Source organism: Aegilops tauschii, chromosome 1 (assembly GCF_002575655.3).
Source record: "Aegilops tauschii subsp. strangulata cultivar AL8/78 chromosome 1, Aet v6.0, whole genome shotgun sequence".
Classification (NCBI taxonomy): domain Eukaryota; kingdom Viridiplantae; phylum Streptophyta; class Magnoliopsida; order Poales; family Poaceae; genus Aegilops; species Aegilops tauschii.
In genome coordinates this window covers 9,818,537-9,831,461 of record NC_053035.3, presented here as the reverse complement: position 1 = coordinate 9,831,461, position 12,925 = coordinate 9,818,537, and the positions used below count along the sequence as shown (strand labels likewise).

The following is a 12,925-nucleotide window of genomic DNA, read 5'->3' as shown; positions in this document are numbered from 1 at the left end:
TCGTTACCGGTGTAGGATTCCATCGTTACCCCGGAGTTCTGATAACCATCGCTCTTCATGTCCTTGGCCTCGGTGTAGAATGTGTAGCCATTGATATCGTACGCCTCATAGGTCATCAGGTTGTGCTCAGCGCCCTGTGACAAGGCGAATATGAGTTGTTCTTCCGCGGAAGAATCCTCATGTAAAGGGTACGACAGAAGCTTCTGCTTGAACCAACGCGTGAAACATGAGTTGTGCTCTTTGAGTATATCTCCGTCCGTCCTCTGTTGGCCTCGGTCATTGTACGTCTTCTTAATAAAGGTTTTGTGCTCTACCACCCAAGGATCGACCACGTCTATGTGTTGTAGCGCGACTAGGTTTGCTCTTTCAAAGTCGGCGAGTCGACCCTCGAAGTCGACATGCATTTCGCGGCGACCCTCACGGTGACCCCATCCAGCGAGCCTGCCGAGGTGCCTGTTGACGGGCAGACCAACGGGGTTCTCGATGCCTAGATAATTCGTGCAGTAGGAGATGCACTCTTCGGTCAGAAAGCCCCTGGCTATGCTTCCCTCTGGACGTGACATGTTGCGAACGTATCCTTTGATGACACCATTCATCCTTTCGAACGGCATCATGCTGTGCAGGAACGTCGGCCCGAGTTGGATGATATCGTCCACGATATGGACCAGCAGATGCACCATAACGTCGAAGAATGCGGGCGGGAAGTACATCTCAAGCTCGCATAGTATCACCACGATCTCTTCCTGTAGCCTTCTGAGTTGCCTCACGCCAACAGACTTCCGAGAGATGACGTCGAAAAAGTTGCATAGGCCAAATAGCGTTTCACGGACGTGCGCGTCCATGATCCCACGGATTGCAACTGGAAGTATCTGCGTCATCAGCACGTGACAGTCGTGAGACTTCATCCCGCTGAACTTCAGCTTCGCTAGGTCTAGGTATCTGCTTATCTTCCCCGCATAACCGTAAGGAAGTTTTACTCCTACGAGGCAGGTGAAAAACTGCTCGATCTCCTCCTGACTTAGAGTGAAGCACGCGGGAGGGTAGTCATTTCCGGTCTTCTTGGCCTTTTTGCCTTTGCGACGACTTTCCGTGTCCTGCTTCGCCTCATCATCATCATCATCATCATCATCATATATAGCGTGAAGCTCCTGCCTGATGCCCATTGATTTCAAGTCTGCCCTTGCTTTCGGCCCATCTTTGGTCCTCTTTGGCATGTTGAGCAGGGTACCAAGCAGACTCTCGCACACGTTCTTCGTGATATGCATGACATCAAGGCTGTGAGGCACACGGTGGATCTTCCAGTACGGCAAGTCCCAGAAAACAGACCTCGTTTTCCATACCTTCAGCAGCGGCTCTGGCGCCTTTCGCTTCTTTCCCGGCTCTGGCGCCTTTTGCTTCTTTCCCGGCAATGGGCAGTCTTTCCAATTTTTCAACAGCTCGTCTATTTCCTCGCCGCTCCTCGTACGCGGGCGTCCTCGGGGTTCGGTTTCACCATCGAATAGATCCTTGCGTTTTCTCCACGGGTCATCGTCGCGAAGCCACCTTCGATGTCCCATGAAGACGGTTTTCGAAGACCCGGGATCTCTATCTAGCTGGCGATACGTTGTGTCATCCATGCACCTGATGCATCCAGAAAATCCGTGGACCACCTGCCCCGCGAGATATCCGTAACCGAGATAGTCGTGCACCGTCGTGAGCAGCGCGGCTCTCATAGGGAAATATTCTTTCTCTGCGGCGTCCCACGTATTGGCTGGCGTTTTCCACAGCGTATCAAGCTCCTCTTTCAGCAGCCCCAGATACAGATTGATGTCGTTCCCTGGTTGTTTCGGTCCTTCAATTAGCATACTCATGTGAATGTACTTCCTCTTCATGCACAACCAGGGGGAAGGTTGTACATCCACACAAACACAGGCCAGGTGCTATGTGTGCTTCTCTGGCTGCCAAACGGATTGACTCCATCGGTGCTCGCGCCCAGCACGATGTTCCTTGGATCGTTCCCAAATTCTAGGTCTTCGAAGTTCAACGCTTGCCACTGGCTCGCATGCTTAGTGTGACTCAGCATCTTGTCTTTTTTATCTATCTCCGGATCATTTGCGTCATCTTCTCGCTTCTTCTCCTCCCTATCCGCGTGCCAACGCAGGAGCTTTGCTACCTTAGGGTCCGCGAAATACCGCTGCAGACGAGGAGTGATCGGAAAGTACCACACCACTTTTCGAGGAGCTTTCTTCCTCTTCTTGTATCGAGTGACGCCGCACACCGGACATATGGTAGACTCCGCGTGCTCGTCCCGATAAATGATGCAATTGTTCATGCACACATGGTATTTCACATGCGGTAAATCCATAGGACACACGATTTTCTTCGCCTCCTCCAAACTGGTCGGGCACTTGTTCCCCTTGGGAAGACGTTCGTGCCAGAATGACATGTTCTCGTCGAAGCATGCGTCGGTCATTTTATGTTTTACCTTCATCTCCAGAGCCATGAGCGTTATTTTCAGGCGGGTATCCTCGGGCCTGCATCCTTCATACAATGGAGTAACCGCGTCTAACTCAAGTTGATCCATCTTGGCTTTCTCTCGGGCGGCAGCTCTTGCGTTATCCGTCTGCTTGAGAAGCAGCTCTTGAATATGAGGGTCCTGCACCCAGCCCATCGATGGTCCAGCGTCGTCTGCTCCGCCGGCATCATCATCTTCATGATCATGCCCGTCGTCTGCTCCGGCATCTTCCTCGTCATCATGTCCTGCATCTTCTACATGATGACTGTGTACAGCATCACCGTCGTGATCATCTCCTGGGGATTCTTCGTCTTCTCGCCCGCCCGAGCCGCGGTGGTTGTCTTGCTGCCCTTCCTCATTTCTGGCCCGGCCCCCATGGACGACTTCGTAGTCATCTTCATCACCTTGCCACCGATAGCCATCCAAGAAACCACGCAAGAGTAGGTCGTCCTGCACCTGCCAGGATTCCGGGTCCGCAATAAGGCTCTTCAGCTTGCATCTTCGACACGGACATCTTATCTCCGTCTCGTTCTTTTGAAGCATCTCGGCCTTCGCGGACCTCAAAAACCTATTCACGATGCCTTCGGTCATCATGCGGACCATGGTCGCCTGCGGGGTAGAGCAAAACGATATTTTAGAACCAACAAAAAATTTGGCATGACTTTCCCTAAAAATAGGACCAAAAAGAATGCTTAATGCCAAAATTCTCGCCGAAACGGAAATGAATCAACATTCCGGCAAAATATTGGCAACTATCGCATTTCAAATACCGGTACACCTCCAAACACAAACACATATGCAACACCACAAACATATGCAACACCACGAACATACATAGATCTAGCTAGGCCATAAAAAGTGCATGTGCACATTGTTGTAGGGAGAACAACATAAATATAGCTTCCCCCTTACTTACCTATCAAAACAAGGTAATTTAACCACTTAAATTGAATGAATCTATGGTGGAAATGAGGTGAAAAAGAGGAGGCACCCGAGACAAGGAGGAGGTGGAGAGAATGAAGTGGGGAGAAAGTGATTGTGGGTAGGAGAGGCTGTCCAAAATATCTTGTTGCTGCCCACTTACTAATGGCGCACCAACTCTAGATGTGCCATTAGTAATCCTGGTTACTAATGGCGCACCTTCTGGTGGTGCGCCATTGGTATGTTTGGACAGGCGCACTAGTTAAAAAAAAAACTTTTTATACTAATGGCGCACCCTGGGCCAGGTGCGCCATTGGATGCGCCATTAGTATGTTTGAACAGGCGCACTAGTTTAAAAAAAATTTGATACTAATGGCGCACCCTGGGACAGGTGCGCCATTACTAGTTGTAACTAGTAATGGCGCACCTGGCCCAGGGTGCGCCATTAGTATCAAATTTTTTTTTACTAGTGCGCCTGTCCAAACATACTAATGGCGCATCCAGACACAGTGCGCCATTACTAGTTGCGCCTGGTGCGTCATTAGTAGTTTCAACTCTAATGGCGTATCAGAAGGTGGTGCGCCATTAGTATATACTAATGGCGCACCGCTTGTCTGATGCGCCATTAGTGTCAATCCCATCTATAGCCCTTTTTCTAGTAGTGCTATGAGGGTGCAGTAGCGGAACTAATCGGTCTCGGGGATGAGTCTGGGGTCCTAGGGTGACAGCTAGCTGTTGTAGTAAGAAGTTGCAAAGTGTGAGAGCCAGAGAAGAGAAGCATTAGGAAAAGGCTAGAGATGAAATTTGAAAGGTATATTTCATGTAATGGCAGTTGTGGTTTTTCAGTCCATCGGATAAATGATCTAGTATGTCTGGTATTGAATCATGGAAGGAAAACATGTGTTTGAGTTTAGGGTATATAGGTGATGCGTATGATTTATGGATTGCATAGTTAATATATGTCAGGCCCTACAAGTTACAATGATCTAACGGCAATGCTTTGTGAACTAAGAGAAGGTTCATCGAATCAATTGTCAGATGCTTCTGATTTTACGGGATTTTATGGCCTATTTATCTATTTTCTAGTTAGCCCTTCACGTAATTTTAGCATATAATATATTAATTGGTGCCTCGATTGCACACTATTTTCCAGAATGAAGTCGTACAGCTAATTCTGCATGGGAGGATAATTTGGTTGGTATGTTCATAAACAATATATTCTCTCTCTCTCTCTCTCTCTCTCTATATATATATATATATATATATATATATATATAATTCTATAGAGAGAGAGTACATAAATCATAAACAATATATTCATAATTTGTACATTTTTTATGTAAAAAAATTCTTCTATATTGACGGTTGAAGTGTAACATTGAAGGTCGTGTCGTGTATTGGTATCCAAATCAACATGGGACACAGGAAGTATATATATATTAATGTCTCTTCTTTTGTACAAAAGTACTAATGATATTACATACCTACTCTTCTTGTGTATTTAATTTTTTTTATGAGTGTCTTGTCAATTTAACATGTGTTATCTGAGCTTTACACTTGTGATGTTAGTTCTGCCTCTTCGTGTTTCTCCTGTATTGCCGCTCCGTCTCCTTGAACTTGACTTTCCTCTGGGACCACTAATGTTATAATATTTTCTTTATCCTTGCTTTTACCCCATAGCACACTGTATAGACCACCAACTAGAAGAATTCCTCCCAAAATACTGCAAAACAAAGAGTATTTTGATCATAAACACAATCATTCACGACATTGATTTAAAATATTTAAAATGCTTGAGCTTCTATCTTGTCAACAATCTTTTGGTAGGAGAGCAGTATTTTCTTTTGCTTTAGGGGTTTCGGCACGTTCCCCCAAAAAATCATACCACTCCATGCACATATCATTTATTTTAATGAATAGTCATCCCTCCTCTCAATTGCTTTAAAATATATTCTCCACTTTGTCATTCAATCATGGTGTATGTTGCCATTTCATAAAAGTTGCTTATGGTGTGTTTCAAAGGATTACCTCCCAAGGTGAACTGCTTCTCCAAGGAAGAATGATGAGCAAAAGATAGTGAAAATCAATGCCAATGGACTCCACATCGCGACAAAGACAGGCCCTCTCATCTCGGCACACCACGCCTGTAGGTACATCAACGCACCCGTTCCCAAGAAGGCCTGTAACAATTAAGCGGTGAGGTGTGAGTGAGTTGTGTGCATCAGACTCATCACTTTGTACACTTCAATTAAAACTACTCGACTACTATTTTTAATATTCACCAAGAGAGAATAAAAACAAGATAGCACAAACTGACCGAGTAGAGGACCGCAAGGAGGCCAATGTCCAGCCCAAGCTTCCATTTGGTGAAGTCCCTCTCAACCACCACAGCCACGACGAAGGACTGGAGCGCACCAAACATGCATTGCAGCGCCGTGGCCATCAGCTTATTTGGATATTCTTTAAGCAATGGAACCTGCATGCATTACACATGCATTCATGTAAAGACCATATGCAAATAAATAAGCAAGTAAACCTAATTAACATACATGCATGTGCATGCAGAATTAGTTGCATGCACAAGAAAATTTATTTATTGATTATCACTAACCTGCAGGACAATCCAGAGAGACCAAGTTGCACAAGCGAGGATGAGAAGGAAGGTTCCTTTGATCCACTCGGCGCCACTGCTGACACTTTTCGGCTTGTGAACAAAGACGGGGTTGTGGGCGAGGGGGCGTATTGATGGGCCAGTGTAGAAGGCGATGACCAACACTCCGGCGAGGCAAAGTGCGACACCGGCGAGCTTGCCCAAACCAGAGCGGCTCCGGAGCTTGACTGCCTCCATCCGCAGCAGCACCGCGAGGAGGAAGGTGGCGACGGGCATGGAGTTGGTGGCCGCCGACCCTACGGTCGCCGAGGTCTGCTTCAGGCTCACGTTGTACACGTTCAGGGTGAAGGTATTCCTGCAATATGCATGGGCATATATAGCATGATTAAACTATGACCATGGATGCAAAATCATGGACTGCTATAAAACTAAAATCATACTATTTTTAGATTTTTTTCTTCTAAAAATCAATATTGATGTATGGATACATGCATGGACCCCACTGTGGCATTTTTCCCCCTAAAATCAAAACTATTATTATTATTCGTTCATTGGACCACCCCTTTTTCTTTTCGCAATTATTTTCTTCCTCCTGCTACCACAGTCGTCCATGATCTAGAATTTGAACAAACTTCCAATCAAGTGGTATTTTTTTCATAAAAATTTGGGACTAGATTCTAAATGCTTTGGCCAAAAATCGTCTAAACTTAATGTGGAAGTGACTGATATTTTGGTGTGGGCCGAAATATGTCTGTATTGAAATTTTGAACCCTACCATATCTCTCGTGTAAACTAATTAACTTAACGTATACTCCCTCCATTCCTAAATATTTGTCTTTCTAGCGATTTCAACAAGTGATTACATACAAAGTAAAATGAGTGAATCTACACTCTAAAATATGTCTATATACATCCGTATGTGATAGTCCATTTGAAATCTCTAGAAAGACAAATATTTAGGAACGGAGGGAGTAGAAATGAGTTTGAGCTCAGTTGTATTTCTGGGAAAACAATAAGAGGAGATTGCCTCATACTAGCAATAGCAAATATGTTAATATATGTATATACCCGAGTAAGGCGTAAAGGAAGAGCTTGAAGAGCATCCGACATGACAATGCTGGTGCAGGTGTTGCGGTGGTTGATCGCCTCCGGTGGCAGGTGGAGTCGATAAGCGCGATTGGGAGGACGACCGCGGTGGCAGCAGCGAGGCGGTAGAAGATGAAGACGTAGGTGTTGATGCCGCTGTCGAAGGCAGCCTTAGAGACGACGAAGAGGCCCGTGTAGATGCCCTGGATTGCTACTGCCACCACGTACGGCTTCTTGCTCCTGTCGGCCATGGCGCCGGCGATGTAATGCTCGCCGGAACTACTCTGCTGCGGTGGGGTCGGTGTGTGTGTGACTTGCGAAAAAGTGAAGATCGTACGTTGGTTCTGGTGTGCAGCATTGGTACGGTCCTGGCGACCTATTTGTATGGAGCTAGAAGCTTGCACACATCATGCATGCGTAGTGGGCGGGGTTAGTCGAGACTGGAGAGTAAACGCGTGTTGAGTCTTTGCTGCCTGAATTAGTCGTCCAACACTGCATATGCAACGTAGGTGACTTTTGTGGTTTACATAACGTCTATACCTTAGCACAAGTTTCACACCCTTCTTGTTCAGGCATAGGACAGATTAGTTGGTCATAAAGTACTAATATTTGTGTCCACGCGGAGGGACTGACCAGTTGAAGCAGGTGTGACCAGATCAGTGTGTTCACACTCCCAAAGTGCCAATTCCTCACCGGCCAAATCTTCAAGTAGGACAATTTTTGAACATTAAATATCTCCTCCCTAAAATTATTGGGAATCGTCACTGATTTCTAGCGGATAACCAAAATGGAAACACTACGGGCATTGCTACCAAAAACATATTGAACATGTGCTATATATAGCGCTACTGTTTTGCACTATACAAAATGCTATAGTGCCATTAGGAGTACAATAGTTCAAGACCTGCCAACATAGTATTAAAAGAAGATATTCTACTGCCCACGTCAATCCCACATCTATGTAATAAAATGCATAGACGTGAGGAAAAATGTTGAAATATATTGCCCGTCTATCTCCATTACTTCAAACTTTTGGATGGATTGGCTGGAGTATGAATTCAATATTCCTTACTGAAATATCATCTATCAAAGACAAACCCCTTTCCCCCCACTTGTTTATCATTTCCCAACTCAGCAGTTATCCTACATGGCATTGCTAAAATATCATCACTATACATGTCCTTAGAGACAAGCTTCACTTTTCAGCCAGGTGATTGCAAATACATGTACCCTGCGCGCCCCTAGCTAGCGCCATAGCATGTGTTTAAAGAGAGAGCTATAAATTAAGCTAAGCAGCACATGTATATGTCTTGTTTCCCCTTGCAATAAATAAATAAATCCAGAGGCATGGGGATTTCTAAGGAGCTTGTTTATACACACATGTATTACATGTGGATGCATGAGTGCACACATATTCTCTACTTAATTGGAGCTCAAGGTGATTAAACATGCGGGAGTGAGGACATACAAAAAGAAATATTATCACCATTCGAAATGCAATGCATGAAACCATTTGAAGGTTAACTTTTGCCATTTACTCGACCACCAATATATGGGTTATTATGTCATTAATTAATTGTGTAACTTGGTTGAATTCAGATAGATGGATAATGCTCATACGTATGTTATTCACATTTCTCTTGGAATCAGAAGCGGTATGGATGCAAAAACGAATAAAAAATACCACATAATAGGTCAGAAAAAAATGGAGCGGCGGTGGGCCAGAATAGGGGAAAAAGTATTCTAACAAAATATAAGAAAAAGAACAACATCAACAGGATAACACAATAAGTTGTTATCGGTTGATTACTTCAGCAGCTCCAAGTAATAAATGTTGATAAAATGTTCCTGCCTTCCGTAGAACAATTGAACAAGTCATCACCATCATATCCAAACCAGTAACTGAAAAGCTAGATGTGTCAGCACCGTCGAACTCCACTACCGAACTACGTGAAACCTGCCTTCCGCAAACAACGTCAGGTAGCATAGTAGTAGCAAACACTTATTTTGGAACGGAGGGAGTAGTATTCTGTTTCGTTCTCTTTTTGTCTATTCCCATTTTGTTTTCCATTCTACCATTTTTTTTCATTTTTGTTTTTATTTTTGTTTCCCTTTTTATTTTCATTTCCCTTATATTGTATTCTAATTTTTAAATATAAACATCATTTTTGAAAAATAGGTGGCAGTTATTTTTTCATTACCTGAACATTTTTATGGCGTTAACATTTTTATGGGGTGAACACTTTAAGGTTACACTTTTAAAAACCCTCATTTTAAATTGACTTTCTCTAAATTTGCAATGTGTAAACACATCTAAAAAAATAATTAATATATTTTAAACAATAGATAAATATTTAGAAAACATAAAATATGTTTAATTAAATGAACATTTAAAAAAGATACATCCTTTTTAATTACATGATTATATTTTTTAAATACTTGATTTTCCAAAGTACATAAACTTTAACAGATTATTATTTTACTAATTTTATTATTTATATAAAAACATATGTAAAATTGCAAAAGGTATAAAAAGCTGGAATTTGAAACAGCATCAGCAATTGTGGCCATTTATTGTTCTTTGGGCCGTCAAACAGGGGCGTACCTGTATATGGCTTATGCGCAACCCTGAAGGAGCTCTCGCCTCAGGAACCCACCAAATGGGCCAGTTTAGTGCACTTCATTTGAATTTTTCTTATATCACTTTTACTTATATTTCATACCCTCAGAAAAAAACTTTTACTTACATTTCTAAAATTTCCATTCTATAATGTGATTTTGTTGTGCGATTCCAAAAAATTTAGTAGAATTAAAAAAATAACATGTCATGTCATTTTATAAATGTTCACACCTTTCAAAAAAGAAATTTGTGTCATTTAAAAAATATTTGTACAATCTAAAAAAGGTTCAGGTAATTCTAAAATAATGTTTCACATCATTCGGAAAAAGGTTCATGTGTTACAAAAAAATGTATTGTGACATTTTAAAATGGCATTTACAGTGTCAAAAATCCTTCGTGTATTATAAACAAAATGCTAATTATGATTAAAATTTAGGACATACTAGGAGATGTTTATACCCTGTAATTGTTTTGCGGTATAAAAGAAAGCCATGCCATTAAAAAAGGGTCAATGTCTATTTGAAAAATGATTAAGAAGTATCGAGAAACATGTTAAAAGAAGTATTTTGAAAACTGTACACCACGTACTAAACAGTGTGCAACATGTATTAAAATACGTTACACATGTATACTAAACAAATGTACAATGTGTATTGAAACAAGTAGACATGTGTTAAACAAAGAAGAAAAAATAAAATGGTAAAGAAACGCTAAAAAACCTAGAAACCAAACAAAACCAGTGAAGAAATGAGAAAAATGGAGAAAAATAATAATAAAAATACAGAAAAAAGAAAAAGAAAAACTGAAAGTAGAGGAGCTATCAGTCTAGCCTGCCCACCCCATCGCGTCCAGAGGGGAGACCATATTACGCCTCGCAGCGGTCGAGGAATTTCCCTGGTGGTCAAACAATTGGAATCCAGTCCCCTTTTTTTTGGGTTAAGAACATTCCATGCACTTTTTTTCCTTACTTTTTTAAGTTTTCCATTGATTCTCGTTTTATCGGTATTTTTTTTGTTATTTTCTAATTCACGAACATTTAAAAAGTTCATGAATATTTACAAAACCCATGAATAAATTTGCAAATGTTTGAACATTCATTTGTGATTTACGAATGTTTATTTATTATGTTTAACTTTTTGAAAATTCACAAATATTTGTCAAGCTTGTAAATATTCTATGTTTGGAAAAAAATTGTGAACTTTACGAATTCTAAATAGTTTCTAAAACAATATAGATCAATTTTGAATTTTTTTAACATGTTTTACAATAGGTGGATATTTTTTATAGTGAGAATTGTTTTCAAAATTAGTTATGTTTGGAAATTAAGAAACAATTTAAAAAGTCGTATATGTTTAGAAAAACTCTAGGACATTGTCTAGAAATTTCTACAGTAGCCATGTTCTTGTAATATTTTTGCGGGAAAAGTCCGCTGGAAACTGATCGGCAAAATCGCCTGTGTAGCCCTCGCTGACGGTGGGGGGGGGGGGTAGGGTTTCTGGCTAGGGAACATACCGCTCGCAGGATCAGGAACCTCGAGCGAGAGATCTAATGGAAGGAACGCCGTCGGGATCGGGCACCAAAACAACTGATCTGGAGGCGATGATGGAGGAGCTGGGTCTGAAGGAAGAGGATCTCCAAGATGTAGTAGTGGAAGATGAGGAAATCCCGGAAGAGGCCACCAGATGGATGGCGATCGCCAGAGTCCACACGGAGAGAACCTACAGTCAGTATTGGTTTTTCAGGAACATGCGCTCTGCATGGGATCTGGCGAAGGACGTGAAAATCAGACCATTGGAAGATAACCTCTACACCTTGCAGTTCGGTTGCCTGGGCGACTGGGAACAGGTGATGGAGGAAGGACCTTGGACGTTCAAAGGGAAGGCGGTGGTACTGTCGCTTTACGACGGGATCACAAAGCCCTCCTCGATAGAGTTAAACAAAATTGATATTTGGATGCAGATTCATGATCTTCCGGATGGCTTCTACCCGAAGATTAAAGCCTTATCTGCAACAGTGGGAGAGTTCATCTATGCGGAGCCCAAGTCGCATGATTTTGAAGGTAATTTTGCAAGGGTCAGAGTTAGAATTGATGTTACAAAACCTCTCAAGAACGCAGTTTCGCTGGTGATAAAGAAGAAAGACACAGTCCAAAGGGTCATCTTTAGGGTGAAGTATGAGCGTCTCCCGGACTGGTGTGCTGTTTTTGGATACCTTGGGCATCTTTTCAAGGAATGTGGAGACGGAGTTCACCCTCCTAAGGCGCTAGTCTTCAAAGATTTAAAAGCAACTTGGTCGAGAGGACCTGGGAGAGGTCCGGGAGAAGGAAGAGGAGCAGCTGACAGTTCAGGAGGACGGGGAGGGCACGGCCGAGGCCGGTCTGGCAGAGGCCGGGGCCGAGGCCCGCCCCAACCTAACGCTGCTGATGGATACAATGACTTGGGCACCGATGGTCATGACAGTGATGTGGCTATGAGCGATGGAGAAAACAACAAGAAAAGAGCGGTCGCTGCAGCTGAACCAGTCCTTGGTGTGACGGGAAACACAAGCAAGCAGCTGTTGTTGCCTCCCCCGGAGATACCAACGAGCCCCTCAACGGTGCAAGAACCAAAGAGGAACAAGCTGAGTTCTGCAAATTCAGAGAAAAATACTGGGAAGAACACCTTGATCAACAAAAACCTTGATGCGCGTTTGGCGGGCCTCCAAGGGGGGTCTCGCCATTCGCAATGAGTCTCCTATGTTGGAACTGTCGCGGGGCTGGCAAACCCGCGACGGTTCAGGAGCTTCGTGATCTCACGAGGAAGTTTGCCCCCTCTGTCTTATGTACATTGGAAACCCAAATAGAGGGAACTAGAGTTGAAAGCTTGGCTGGCACCTTAGGCTTTAATAAAAGTTTTGTTGTAAGCAGTTCTGGTAGAAGTGGTGGTTTAGGAATATTTTGGAACGAGGAAATAAATCTTGAGATTGTTGGTTACTCGAAGTATCACATTGATGCAATGTTGAATGACCTTTTGGATGTCAAAACAAGGGTCACTTTTTTTATGGTGAAGCTTAGATCAATGAGAGATACAAAACATGGGACACGCTTAGGGGAATCGTAAGCACAAACGATATACCCTGGCTTGACCTAGGTGACTTTAACGAGGTGCTGTATGCACATGAGTACGATGGAGCTGGAAATAGAAGCCAAGCGCAA

At 43.0% G+C, this 12,925-nt stretch overlaps 1 protein-coding gene across 1 annotated transcript; it reads right to left on the bottom strand.

Moving 5' to 3' along the window:
- Positions 1 to 4,864: 4,864 nt before the first annotated feature.
- Positions 4,865 to 7,366, bottom strand: LOC109748003 (WAT1-related protein At5g64700-like). The gene is made up of 5 exons (XM_020307056.3): positions 7,095 to 7,366; positions 6,027 to 6,381; positions 5,733 to 5,891; positions 5,444 to 5,595; positions 4,865 to 5,138 (listed from the first exon to the last, which is right to left on the bottom strand). The coding sequence occupies exons 1-5, from the start codon at positions 7,361 to 7,363 to the stop codon at positions 4,967 to 4,969; spliced, it is 1,107 nt and encodes a 368-aa protein (XP_020162645.2). The 5' UTR covers positions 7,364 to 7,366; the 3' UTR covers positions 4,865 to 4,966.
- Positions 7,367 to 12,925: the final 5,559 nt, after the last annotated feature.

Coding starts and splice junctions, on each gene's coding strand:
- LOC109748003 (XM_020307056.3), bottom strand. CDS start 7,363: ATGGCCGACAGGAGCAAGAAGCCGTACGTGGTGGCAGTAGCAATCCAG. Junction 6,382..7,094: donor TTCCTTTACGCCTTACTCGG/GTATATACATAT, acceptor TGCATATTGCAG/GAATACCTTCACCCTGAACG. Junction 5,892..6,026: donor CTCTCTGGATTGTCCTGCAG/GTTAGTGATAAT, acceptor TAATGCATGCAG/GTTCCATTGCTTAAAGAATA.